The sequence below is a fragment of the Bipolaris zeicola genome (assembly GCF_000523435.1).
Source record: "Bipolaris zeicola 26-R-13 unplaced genomic scaffold scaffold_53, whole genome shotgun sequence".
Taxonomy (NCBI): Eukaryota; Fungi; Ascomycota; class Dothideomycetes; order Pleosporales; family Pleosporaceae; genus Bipolaris; species Bipolaris zeicola.
Window position 1 is genome coordinate 113,494 of NW_006912102.1, and position 12,373 is coordinate 125,866.

General features: G+C 51.0%; 7 protein-coding genes across 7 annotated transcripts; 1 reads left to right on the plus strand and 6 right to left on the minus strand.

Annotated features, from left to right (window-relative positions):
• Positions 1–684: 684 nt before the first annotated feature.
• On the minus strand, positions 685–1,503 carry COCCADRAFT_58805 (uncharacterized protein; the record flags this gene model as incomplete). Its single annotated transcript, XM_007713017.1, has 1 exon — positions 685–1,503. A coding segment is annotated over one exon (819 nt), but the record flags the coding sequence as incomplete, so codon positions are not given.
• Positions 1,504–1,710: 207 nt separating this feature from the next.
• Positions 1,711–1,980, minus strand: COCCADRAFT_93284 (uncharacterized protein; the record flags this gene model as incomplete). The annotated part of the gene is made up of 1 exon (XM_007713018.1): positions 1,711–1,980. A coding segment is annotated over one exon (270 nt), but the record flags the coding sequence as incomplete, so codon positions are not given.
• Positions 1,981–2,749: 769 nt separating this feature from the next.
• Positions 2,750–4,114, minus strand: COCCADRAFT_93282 (uncharacterized protein; the record flags this gene model as incomplete). Its single annotated transcript, XM_007713019.1, has 1 exon — positions 2,750–4,114. The coding sequence occupies one exon, from the start codon at positions 4,112–4,114 to the stop codon at positions 2,750–2,752; it is 1,365 nt and encodes a 454-aa protein (XP_007711209.1).
• Positions 4,115–4,873: 759 nt separating this feature from the next.
• On the minus strand, positions 4,874–5,435 carry COCCADRAFT_93273 (uncharacterized protein; the record flags this gene model as incomplete). Its single annotated transcript, XM_007713020.1, has 2 exons — positions 4,874–5,213; positions 5,272–5,435. 2 exons carry the CDS (start codon positions 5,433–5,435, stop codon positions 4,874–4,876), a joined length of 504 nt encoding a protein of 167 aa, XP_007711210.1.
• A 1,433-nt stretch (positions 5,436–6,868) lies between these two features.
• On the minus strand, positions 6,869–7,535 carry COCCADRAFT_35872 (uncharacterized protein; the record flags this gene model as incomplete). The annotated part of the gene is made up of 3 exons (XM_007713021.1): positions 6,869–7,070; positions 7,139–7,292; positions 7,412–7,535. The coding sequence occupies 3 exons, from the start codon at positions 7,533–7,535 to the stop codon at positions 6,869–6,871; spliced, it is 480 nt and encodes a 159-aa protein (XP_007711211.1).
• Positions 7,536–7,734: 199 nt separating this feature from the next.
• Positions 7,735–8,786, plus strand: COCCADRAFT_93304 (uncharacterized protein; the record flags this gene model as incomplete). Its single annotated transcript, XM_007713022.1, has 2 exons — positions 7,735–7,906; positions 7,969–8,786. The coding sequence occupies 2 exons, from the start codon at positions 7,735–7,737 to the stop codon at positions 8,784–8,786; spliced, it is 990 nt and encodes a 329-aa protein (XP_007711212.1).
• A 3,244-nt stretch (positions 8,787–12,030) lies between these two features.
• On the minus strand, positions 12,031–12,204 carry COCCADRAFT_93256 (uncharacterized protein; the record flags this gene model as incomplete). The annotated part of the gene is made up of 1 exon (XM_007713023.1): positions 12,031–12,204. A coding segment is annotated over one exon (174 nt), but the record flags the coding sequence as incomplete, so codon positions are not given.
• Between the last annotated feature and the right edge of the window lie 169 nt (positions 12,205–12,373).

Consider the following 12,373-nt stretch of genomic DNA (forward strand, 5'->3'; position numbering starts at 1 on the left):
CCACAGTTTCTCGTACTCTTCCTTTTTCAATTCCTCCAGTGTTCTGGTGAGCATGTCGTATGTTGTTATCGAAGCAGGAAATTCAATCTCTCTAAACGTAGGTGTCCATAGTCCAATCCGACGAAAGACGCCGGGTCTTGATTCCTCAACAATCAAAGCCACCATTCGTAAATCCGAAATTGATTTAGAATAAGCTCGCAGATAGGCCAGGTGAAGTGTATGGCAGTCTTCGCGGGGCTTGATCTCGAAAAATTCGGCATATCTCCAATACTTATCGTGGTCTTTACTAGTCCTATCAAATGGATATCGGAGGACCCAGGTCGTCATCTCCATGGACGGAAGAAATAATTCATGGCTATCCTCATTCTTCATGAATTCACATAAGTCCATCTTTATGCCTTGCTTTTTTGTCACGCAAACTTCAATATCGTCGTGTTGCAATGGGTCCCCCGAGTGTTTGTTATGATATAGTTTTCCTGGTGATTGACTTGCTTTGGCTGAAGCCCAGCTCCAAGAAGGAAACACATTTGTTGCCCCTCCACCATGCGAGTCAACATGATGATTCCAATCCAAACACCAACAGAGGTTTGAGATGAGTGACCTTCTCGCCATATCTTTATTTTCATCGCAATGTAGCAGCAACACGCCATAGAATTGCTTCACTCTGAACGGGAAAGACTCTGATTCGTCAAATGCATTGACAACACCATCAAATGCAAGTATGGAGTCGATGCCGAATGATAGCTCTCTTCTGAAATATTCCTCCAACCGACGGAGCAGATCGTCAACAGTTTCGCCAATTCCGCCTAATGGAAAACATGAAATCAGGGAACTCCGCTCCCTTCTGTAATATGTATAATCCGGATTCAAACTCTCCATGCAAATTACATTTCTGCACTGGAAATACATTTGGGTTTTGGTGAAGACCAGCCGCCGACGAGATAGAAGCATTTCTTGAAATGTCCATCCACGACTTGACCACTTTGTCTTGTTTGTTTCCTGTAAAGGATCCGCAACCGTAACGAAGGTTTTTCCTCCTAATTCAATGGTGATTGGCTCTTCTCTCAATGTGTCTTGAACTCCTGGAAGCCCATAATGGGGGTCGTCTCCAATGGCAGCTATGATCGTAACTTCTGCCTGTTCGTAGATTTTGTTCATGTTTTTGATAAGTCGGTGCTTCTCTTCATGGTTACTCTGATCAATGCAGTAGCGATCCACCCATAGATATGGTATACCCAGGCTAATTGCTACATCCATGGCGTCTTCTACGGTTCTAGGGATACTTGCTGGTAGCTCATCCCCAAATTCCCTTGCATCCTGCGTAGTGCTGCTACCCCAAACATAGCTCAAGCATATATATGGCTCACAAAGCTTTACTGTCGTAAGTCGGTGGGACTTGCAATCAATGACTCTTAGAACCTGCTCGCCAGTCGTTGGCTGTGTACATTTTTGATCATGGGTCTCCCTACAGATCTTCAATTGGGCCCGAATGAATTGATAATCTGGGTGAAAAGAGCAAAATGCTCCGCGGATGGGTGATGGGCCTATATATCGCACAGGGAAGAATCGAAGAACACAGCTGAAGTAGAAGAGATGGCTTGCTCGTATATGTCCCTCAAACCCGGCACCTGAGGCCCAGGATAGGCGAAGATGATCTGACCTTTCACTACCAGGAACTATGCTCTCTATATATTGGAAAACAGAGTTGAGTTGACGACAGAGGGAGCAGCCGGCGCATATGGATTGTTTTGTGATGGTAGCGCTGAAATTGGAATGGGTTGTGTCGAAAACACTCGGCGTCGTCCTTAGAGACTGAGATACCCATATGTCCAAGGATTTGCATCTTTCACAAAGCGTGTTTGTCGTCAAAGAACGCGTGGTGAAGATTGTAGTGACGTCCCCTAACTTCTTCTTGCGTGGCACATCGATCGGGAATATCCCTTGGTTGTGTAGACTGGAATCCAGTGTGAGGTCTTGCATGGCTTCTCTCTCGATTCTGCAAGTTTTGCAGTCTGTATTGGTGTCTGCTGCGGGAAACAGAACATGAGCATCTTGGAGTAGTGGTGGTAGTTGGGTAGTCATCCTGCGAGAATGAAAGCAATTATACACGGTGCTAGGTACGTAACGGGGTAGGTGTAGAGGCTATTTCTTGTAATGGTATATAAGAGGAATGCATCGACGTCTGCATGGGAGTTGTGGTGCTTAAATTGGGCCCTCAGGCTGAGATTGCAGAGAAGGCGCAGCATTGATTGGCAACGTGGCTGAGTTCCTTCAGGCAGACCGCTTGTGTGACCGCCACTGGCATTAGCGATTTCGCCTGCAGGAACGTCTGAAATCAGGAAAGCGAGATTGAGGCGATGAATTCCGCGGTATGCATTCGTACGGTGGAGGCTGGGTGAGTATTTGACTGATGATTCTGGTATTATTCAAAGAATCAATCAGAGGCGGGAAACAATGTTGTACGCTTAGACGCCACAGAGCGAAGGCGTAGGAAGGAGCGGGTTGGAATACTCGAACCAACATAACATACGTATTTGGAAGGAGCAACGAGTAACTACATAATCTCAAAAACATCTTTTTCTCAGAAAACGAATAGAACACATGAATCTCATCGGAGAATAAACAGCAACCATGACTGTCTCAAAAACGCATAGTCACATGATACTCGTGCAGCTGAGCAGAAAACAAAGACCGAAAAACACCAAACTTGAACACCATGAAACGAAGGATGGGGAGAAGACTAAGAGCCTTATACATGCTCGTGGGCCTGCTGCCTCATTCTACCCGCATTCGCGTTGGTATGATACTTGTGCAACGACATACCGTCGAATGAATGTGATGGGGTCTCTTCAACTTCCTCTTCCATGTCGAACATGCGCCGGAGTTCTTGACACGCAATCGAGTACTGCTGCTTTGCGCTAGCGCTTTCTTTAAGGGGGTTTGGTGCCTTATCCCAGGCATGGGGCACTCCCGGTACACAATGGTAGTGAACGCGCTTACCGAGATCCTTTTGAAGGCGGTCGCGGAACCGTTCGCCTTCGGCGTGAAGCATATCCCATTCACAACAGAAGAGTACAATGTCATCGGGCAAAGCTTCGAGCATGTGGTTTGGTGCTACACCGGGGCTCAACCACGGGTGCGAGAGGTCAAGGGAAGGTGGTTGGAGGTAGGAGTCATCGAAGAGGTCAGTGAAGACGGCAGGCAGATTCTGGTCGACCCTCGGGCAGGTTTCCCTGCGTTGTGCGCGTGTCTGTGTGTAGTCGGTTGGAGGATAGAAGGAGACTATTCCTCTAATCTTGAGAACGGCATTAGTTCCTTCTGTCATGACTGACACACCAGAGCTGTCTTTGTACGAGGTAACGAGCGACAACGACGAGGCGCCCGTCTGGCGGAGCATGGCAATTCGATCAAGGCGTGATTGCTGGCGGATGAGGTGGATGCGCGAGCCGTGTGGTGTGAGGGTCTGGGAAGACGCTTGGGGTGCATGGACGACGCCGTTGGGTACGTTGCCCGCTCGTTGGTCGATAATCTTGGCGCCCCACGGTGTGCGATCGGAGAGTTCACCCTGTAGACACAGAGGGACGGTGAAACTCATGTTGCCGCCGGACGAGAAGCCGGAGATTGCAAAGCGATCCGGGTCGAGCATCAGCTCACTTGCGTGTTGGGCCAGCCAAAGCAACGCATCAGCACCATCCTCTACAGCAGTAGGGAATGGGTTCTCGGGTGCAAGACGATAATCGACGCTGACGACTACGGCTCCCACTTGGTCAACAACGGCACCGCACCAGCGCGCATCGTCGTGGGCTGTGCCGAGAACAAAGCCGCCACCATGGAAATTGATAACAACGGGGTATTTCTTGGCACTCTTGAGTTTTTTCTGCATCCTATAGTCCTTGGGTGTGTAGAAGTTGAGGCGGAACTTGCCCTTGATTGGCGACACGGTGGCGTCTATGTCCTTGTGGAAGGCGGGTTTAGGGGGCCATGGCCGAGCAAGACGATGGAGCACCATACCGATGCCCATCAGCACGCGCCAGAACTGGGCTTGAATATGGAGGATCCATCGTGGCCGGCTGGCCTTGTGTTGTGGTGGAGCGGTATCGACAGACACTGTCATTGTGGGTGGTTGGAGTTGTGCGTGGAGCCAGTCTAAGTCGGGGGTGCCATTTATCAGGCTGCGGAGGGTGAAGGAAATAGACTGGAGTTACCGGTAAGAAAAGGTTCTGGAAAGGTCAGAATGGAATGATTTCATTGGGCGATGACGTAGGGGTGCTGGTTTCAAGGGGTCCGTTCGTCAGTGGGCCGTGACGCCGTCCGGGTGCCGGTCGCACTATGGTCCGCTTTAGGCAAGAGAGGGCTGTGCAGCCCAGCCCAGCCTAGCCCAGCCCTCGCGATAAGATACCATACGGCTGACGGTACAACCTTGACGCCGCGACGCGCAACACGCCATGCCTCACGCTCCTTATTCGTCGCTACAAAGCCAGCTCGGTCGGAACGGCATGAATTCATACCGCTCACTAATGATGTGATTGTGGACTAAGTGTGCTACTTGTAAAACCAACCCTCCTCCATGCATACATACACCCTGCAAAACCACAGACTGGAAAGCTGTCAGCCGCAACACGATGCCGATAGCCAAAGTCACAAACACCCCAAAAAAAAGCAAGCCGGGATGGGTATAGGGCTGCTCAAGTCCTCAGAGAAGCGCCAGACGCTCGCCTATTGATGCTGCCATAAATTAAAAAGCCATACCAAAAGTCGACAATCAAGTCAAGACCACGTGTCAGAGAACGCCGATAAAGTCATATGCAAGAAGTAACAAGGAAGGAGTGCAGGACGAAGAAGACGCAAGCGTCAAGAGATTGGGCCCAGACAGTTAGGCGTCGACGAACTCGTACTCCTCATCCTCGGGAGCGACGCGTCGCTTGGTTCGTGGAATGTCGTCATCAATGTCCAGGACTTCGTACTCGTTCTTGACCAGCTTCTCCGTCTCCTTTGTCTCGAAGCGCTCGACAGCCTTGTCGAGGGCATAGTTGAGGATCTGGCTGCCGTGGCTGGGACCGCGAGCGGCATCGTATGAGTATGCGATGTCGGCATCTGGCGCAGGGGCAGCCGACGGGTGGTCAACGTCTTCGTCGGCCGACGACTCGTCACTGGCCGATGCCATGTCCTTGTGGAAGGTAGAGCGGGCTTTCATAGGGCTAAAGGACGAGGCCCTGCGTCGATTAGTACTCTGATGGCCTCACAAGGACGGAAACAAGGGGGGCGACTTACTTGATATGAGGAAAGGGCTTCGCAGGGCGAGGCTTGCCGTCTTCCTCGCGCCGTCCAGGGCCAAACGACTGGCCATGCGCCCACTTGGCCCTGCTGTTCTTGTCGCGGTTGAACTCCCTGGCGCTGCTGCGAAGGTCGCTGGTGAAGGTCTGCGAGGCCGACATGGTGAGGGTACGAGTGGTTGTGGTGATGGTTGGAAGAGTTGAGGGTAGTATTGGTGGGAGTGTGGTAGGTATGACGGTATGAGTGTATGGAGGAGGAGTGAGGTGTGTCGGTAGGCTGCAAGGGGGACTAGGCGTATAGTAGTATGTATGTATGTATGCGTATGTGGCTGGGTGGTCAAGGAGTAGGTTAGGAGTGACGGAGCTAGAGGGATGATGTGCAAAGAACAGGTAATGTATACAAGTGGGAATGGAATAAGTAGTATAAGAGTGCACGGGTAGGAAGGCGTGGTTGATGACTGGCGGCTGTCTTGTGAATGACTCTGAGAAGTGACTCAGGATGACGGACGTGTATTGGGAGCAAAGACCGGGTGGCTATGCAGGCAGCTGTGAGGGATTATGTATGGCTCGTGTATGTACGGGTAAGTGTATAGTTGGAATGGGCGTAGGGATGGATGTATCTACTTGGTTGGTACGCAGATAGGCATGACCTTGACCTAAATAGTGGCGCGGACGGGACCGCCCTTTGAGATGAGGTCAAAGGCGTCAGCGCCGTCCCCGCTCTTCTGTGCTGCATCTTGATAAGGACAGAGTGAAGGGAGTGGGAGCTCATGACCATGCCATGGCCCCCGACGCGCCCATCCGACTCGCCGAGGCATTTCCCGCGTTAACCCGACGCGGCTCCGGTTTGACGCTGGTGGCCGTGGCGTCATCATCGGAGTTTCATGAGCCTCTTGGTGGCCAACGTGGGCGGGTTGCAGGCTTGCCGTGTTCCTGGATTGCAGCACGAAGACGACGAAGACGACGACGACAATGGACATGGGTCAGGGGGGAGGCGAGGCGAGGCGAGGCAAGGCAAGGCAAGGCAGGCTGGAGCTGGAGCAGCTGAAGCTCCAAGGCTCAAGGCTCAAGGCTCCAGCTTCCCCCATAGTATCCCCCCGATTGCCGACCCCACATGGCCGCCCTCCTTTCCCCGACTATCTTACTACATACATACTTTCCATCGACTCATCACACTCCAACAGTCACGGCATCTCGCAGCCGTCCCAACAATCGCTGCTTACTCTACATCCCACTCGTATATTGCATGGCGCCCCTTTGCTCCCAGCCAACCCCCCGATAGCTGTCTGTCCGCATTCGGTTCCCGTATCTTGCGCCCTTTCTCCCACTAGCTCCGTCCAGTCATGTAATCACAATCTAGAGCCTTCGGGATCCGGCTCACGGCCATGTACCCCATACTAAGTAAAGTAAAGTAGCCACCCACGGCCTTGGGGTAGCCGCCGGCAATCAGCGAGCTGCCAACTCTAACGTGCCAGGTAATACACTCTCTGTTGGCTCAACGGCAATGCACCGCTGTAACAAGACCCTGGTTGCTGTGACTAAGTACACCATGTATCCAAGTGCCCCCTAAAACTAAGGCTTCTCAAGCATATGCCTCAAGTATGGTACGCGGCCTCGTCCTCGTCCTTGTCTTCGTCCATGTCGCTGCCCTCTATCTGCTCTGCCTCGCTCGGGAGCATGTCCGGGAACCACCCGTACTCGTCCAGCTCCACCATGTACTGCCCCATGCCGTCCTGCCTGACCTCTACACCCTCCCTCCGTAGAGCATCAGCTTGGTGCGCCGCTGCACTTGGTCCTCTTTGTGCTCAGTTAGCAGGCAAACACAAAGGCAAACAAGGCGTTGTCGCCATGACGAGGGCGCAGACCTCGGGCTGATGCCGCCTTTGGCGTTGATCACGCGCTGCCAAGGCACATTGCCGCTATGAAACCTAGGCTTCGTCCTGCTGCTGTCGCCCGATGGCGATGGCGATGGCGATGGCAGGTTCTTGAGACACACGCCCACCTGTCTTTTGACGTCACCTGTTAGTTGCAGCAGTGACATGATGGTGATGAGTGCTGCTACCTTGGACACTCGGCTATGATCAAACAAACAAGTCAGCCAGTCGTCGTCATCGTCATCATCCCCTAGCACCACGCACGCTTTCCCACCAGCCGGGCAATGTGTCCGTAGCTGGTGACCTTGCCATACGGTATCTCCTGAATCGCCTCATAAACGGCCGTGTACCACAGCCACACCTCTTCAGACCGTTCTCCAGGCGCCATAGTCGCAGTGTGTAATCCAAGATGAGGTATTGGGGTGGGTGAGATCGCCGGCCAGGGGCTATCGCGACTGATCACACGCCATGACGCGAGATCACGTGACATGGTATGATGCGCGTGCCAAGCCCATGGACTTTGCCTGCCAAACTTCGCGACTTGTGTGCATGCACAATGGGCAGCCAACCCCGCCATCCAATCAAGCATGTCTGGACTTGCCGACTACCTAGCCAAAAACTACCTCACGGCTGATTCGGAAAAGAAATCCAAGAAGCGCAAAAGGAAGAACAAGGATGCTGGCCTCATCATCGAAGACGACGACAATCTGGGCTGGAAAGACAAGGCCGATGATGACGATGATGACGCGCCAATGATAGGTAAAGGCACTCCTCAACTCGCGCAAGCTGCACATGTACATGGCTAACACTGTGCTGATCAGTGGGCGGAGGCACGCTGAAGAAATCAAAGAAGAAATCAAAAGGCACCAGCGCAGCAACGTGGACAGCTGTCGGTGTCGCTGCGCCCTCGCATGCTGCACAACTTGCTGCCGACGCAGCTGCCGCCGATGCCATCATTGCAGGTACGGCTGCCGATCGCGAAAAGGCTGCGGCAGCCGAAGACGAAGCCCCAGAGATGGTAGACCAGGATGGTATACTTCGAACAGCGTCAGGCACAAAGGCAGGCCTGCAAACGGCTGCCCAAGTCGAGGCCGCCATGAACAAGAAGCTAGACGAGGAGAAGCGCCAGGCCGAGAAAATCGCAAAGGAAATGGGGGGTGCGGCACCGGAAACCATATACCGAGATGCCAGCGGTCGCATCATCAATGTCGCCATGAAGCGCGCCGAGGCACGCAAAAAGGCTGAGGAAGAGGAGCGGCAGAAGCGTGAAAAGGAACGCGCAGCACGCGGAGACGTGCAAAACGCAGAAGCCGAACGCCGCAAACAACAGCTGCAAGACGCAAAGACAATGACGGTCGCCCGATACGCAGATGACGCCGAACTCAACGACGAGCTCAAGGAACGCGATCATTGGAACGACCCGGCCATGGGCTTTTTGCGCAAAAAGAAGGCCGGGCGCAGTATCACAGGAAAGCCGTTGTACAAGGGGCCGTTCCAGCCAAACAGATACAACATTCGTCCTGGTCACCGGTGGGACGGCATTGACCGTAGTAATGGATTCGAGAAGCAGTGGTTTGACTCGAGAAATCGCAAGGCGAACATTGAGAAACTCGAGTATCAGTGGCAAATGGATGAGTAGTCCTGTTTTGTTTGTTTATTCATAAAAGGTTAACCATATGCTTCTTTTTGTTGCATGTTGCATAGCGCAGGCGTTTTTGAAATGTTTACCAAAATTACTAGTTTCGGCCGGGTACACGGTCATTCCACATTCAGTCTCGAGTCTTGATGCATTGCTGTAACGTGAACAAAAGTAAGGCAGAAATACGTGAATGAGTATCTCTTTTTTCTTGGCTCGTTGATAGGAATTGTCTGAGATACTTTTTGTAGAAGAAGACAAGAGTGAAATCCATTATGACACAAGGAGACAACCAGACTCTTACAGTTCAAATCACATCATGCTCGAGAAGTACATTATGCGAATTGGAAAGCTAAGCTCAAGTTCATGACTACTCTTGTAATCTCGACAGCTGCATGATGTTGTCTCTTAAATCCACCTTGTGAGTTATATTGCACATATTTACAAATTTGATTCTTCCTCCAAACTAATAAAGAATCTATCTCATCATGAATTGTACACATATCTTAGCCATCTTCAAGTCTATCCAAGTCTATCCAAGTCTGAACCTCTACACATCTCAAACCCATGTCACAGTACCTTTAGTCTCGAGAACTCCCAAGATGTATAGTTCTCGATTCTAAAGTGACGAGTATGACAAATGTCGCATTTCGAAGAATATTTAAAATATCTTAGTGTCATGTCCATTATATTGTAGCTCAGCATACGGGATTTAATGTTTAGTCAGGTGGGTGATGGATTCTTAGTATAGATTGCTTATTTAGAACTACTTATGTGGGTACGCAGGATGAATGACTTATTTGGAAATGTTGCAATCAAAGGGCGAGAATATAACAAGATAAATGTTACTAGTGGTCAGGAGGAGAGATAGGAGAGAGTTTTAGGGCAGCAGTTGCTTTGTATTATACTAAACCAGCTGTAAAAAGTTTACATGTTCAGACGAGGAAAAAATGCTACCATAGATGTCGAACCACAGGGACCATTTTGTCAGCGTATGCAACAACTAATCCATTCATTTAGACTATAATTATATCCAATTCAATCAATCCTTCAAGTGCCAAAGTCCACTGTCACATATATCACAAACACAGCATACTTGACGTTTCAAATTCTTATTCTTTGATTCAAAAGAGTGTCCATAATTCATAACTCTTCATGCAGAAAATTCCCATCATCCACCCTTCCTACTCAAAGGTTCCTATGCTAACCCTCTCAAAGTCACAAAAAACAAACGACCATCATCTTGAAAACAAAAAAGTTCTTGTCCATCTCTGTGAAAATCGCTCGATGGAAACCGTGGCGTTGTCGTGCTTTTCAAAGGTTGCAAAAGTCGGGTGGTGTTATATTATTAACTTAGTGCTAAAGGATGTTGGTATTAGCAAACATTGTTTCTGGAACAGGCCGAGAAAGAAGAGAGAGAGAGAGGAACTTACGGAGCAAGATCCGCAGTTGCAGCTGGAGCAGTCACCCTTGCAGGAGCAGGTGTTGCAGGTGCTGTTAAAACACAAAGCAGTTAGCAAAAAGAAAGTTCAATCTTCGTCTCAAAAAAAGAAAGGGTTCGAAACGATCCAACTGGTTGCACCACTGCTAGGAGCAAGCACATGATGAGGCGAGGGGGCCATCACGGTGCTAACGGCTATCCCCCATGCAGCAGGATGCCCAGCAGACGGCGTGATGCATCGTGTAGGGAGTACGCTGAGCAGACATACCATGGAGACATGATGAAGGATGGTTGATTGATTGGTTGGTTGGTTGGTTGAAAGTAGCTTAGTGTATTGAGTTTGGTAGATGAGCAAATGTTGGAGCGCGATGAGGCCATCAAGGTGCTGAGATTGGGGGGGTATTTATATAGAGCCCGCCGACCGTCTCGCCTTACTCTGGCTCATTCGTCTCCCCCTTCTCTACCCACGCTTGGCCCAGCTGCTCGTTTGAGTGGATATCGAGGGCGCTTGGGTCATGCGCGACTTGTGCGGCCGACCGCCCACCCCCTCCACCCCCCCGTGATGGTGGGGTGTCTTGTCCCAACGAGTGACATATCGAATATACTAGAGTTGACCCCCTCCTTTTCAGTAACGACCAAGGCCGACACCATGCGCGCTATGCTCATCACCTCTTACCCATACAGACGACACTGTGACGCTGGACCGGGAGGTTTGGTTGGTTGGCATCATACATTGGCCGTCGGACAAGACTTGATTGGATAACTACAGGCATGGCTGGGGTTGGTCGGTCAGGGCTTGGACGACTCGGTGGGATAACCGCTTGAGGCGATGGGCCACTCGCACAAGTCGCGCAGTCGCCCCCGGTATACTCCGTGAGGCGCGTATGGTGGGCTCCACTGCGCCCTGCTTTCACTACCTAGTTGTTGCCTGACCACTTGATTGACCCGAGAGCCCGGACATGACTCCGCCTGAGTATCGTTTTCTGGGGTCTCAAACTCGATGCCATGGGCACACGGAACTTGGTGTGGAGCACTTGGTCCGGAGGACCGCTTCACTTAGGCAGGGCCATGCAACGGCACAACCGCCGACGTGGGAACCAGCCTGGCCGCATTTATCTGATATGGAATGTTTACGTATCCGTTGCTGACTGGCTATGGATGTGTCTATTGTGCTTTGAAGGCTGGTGACACTGCGCCCAGAAGTGTGAACCCCGCCCTTCTTTTCACCGCATACAGTGCATGTGTGACATGGCTGATAATGCAAGACATAGCTAGGCGCAGGTGTAGATGACGGCAAGCAACAGACGGCTCTGCAATATCATGATGCATAGTACTATAATCGCGTGGTTGTCGTTTGCAGTACAAGACTGGGCGCATACATAGATGTGTGGATTCGGCATCAGTGACGTAGCGCTTCCAATCGAGATGGCCACACTAGCTTCCACGTTGGACCCCCCCACGTGACTCGATCGTGCCTAGTCACATGCCGGCCAATAACGACAGTCCTGCCGTCCAGCTACTAGTACGCAATCACGTGGGCGTGGGCTCTCGGGCTGGAAGCAGTTAGTGAAAGTGACAAGGCATGAGAGTACCTAGTATACAAGGACATCATGACATGTATCGTCTCCATAGTATCTCACCGACAGTTGTTAGTAGTGTAGTAATCTCTTACGCAATACTCTCACAACTGACTGCTTAGGCCTACAATGCTACTACATATGTGCAGGACCATCTAGGCTGTGGACCTGGACACAGTGACATGTATCCCCCCACGCAACACTTGCTAGTCTCCAGCACTAGTGCTCATCAGCTGTGGCCATAGGTCCGATGTGGTTGCGTGATCAATTTAGCCGAGTTACATTCGTCTGCCTTGCCATGGAATCTCGGCATATGGTTTCTATTATTAAGAGTCTGAGATTGACATCGTACTAGATCAGAGGCACCGGCTTCGGGCTTCGCCGAAACAAGAAACGCTAGTACTACAGAGCATGCCCGATATGTTATTGTTTTTTTTCACGACAAGTTGCTGTTGACGTGGCATGGCTGTCGAATGCAACCACCATGACATGACAGGGTCATGCGTGATATTGGCCGTCATGACTTCGATTTGTATTGAAGCGTGATTGACTGTTGATACTAACGGTGTTTC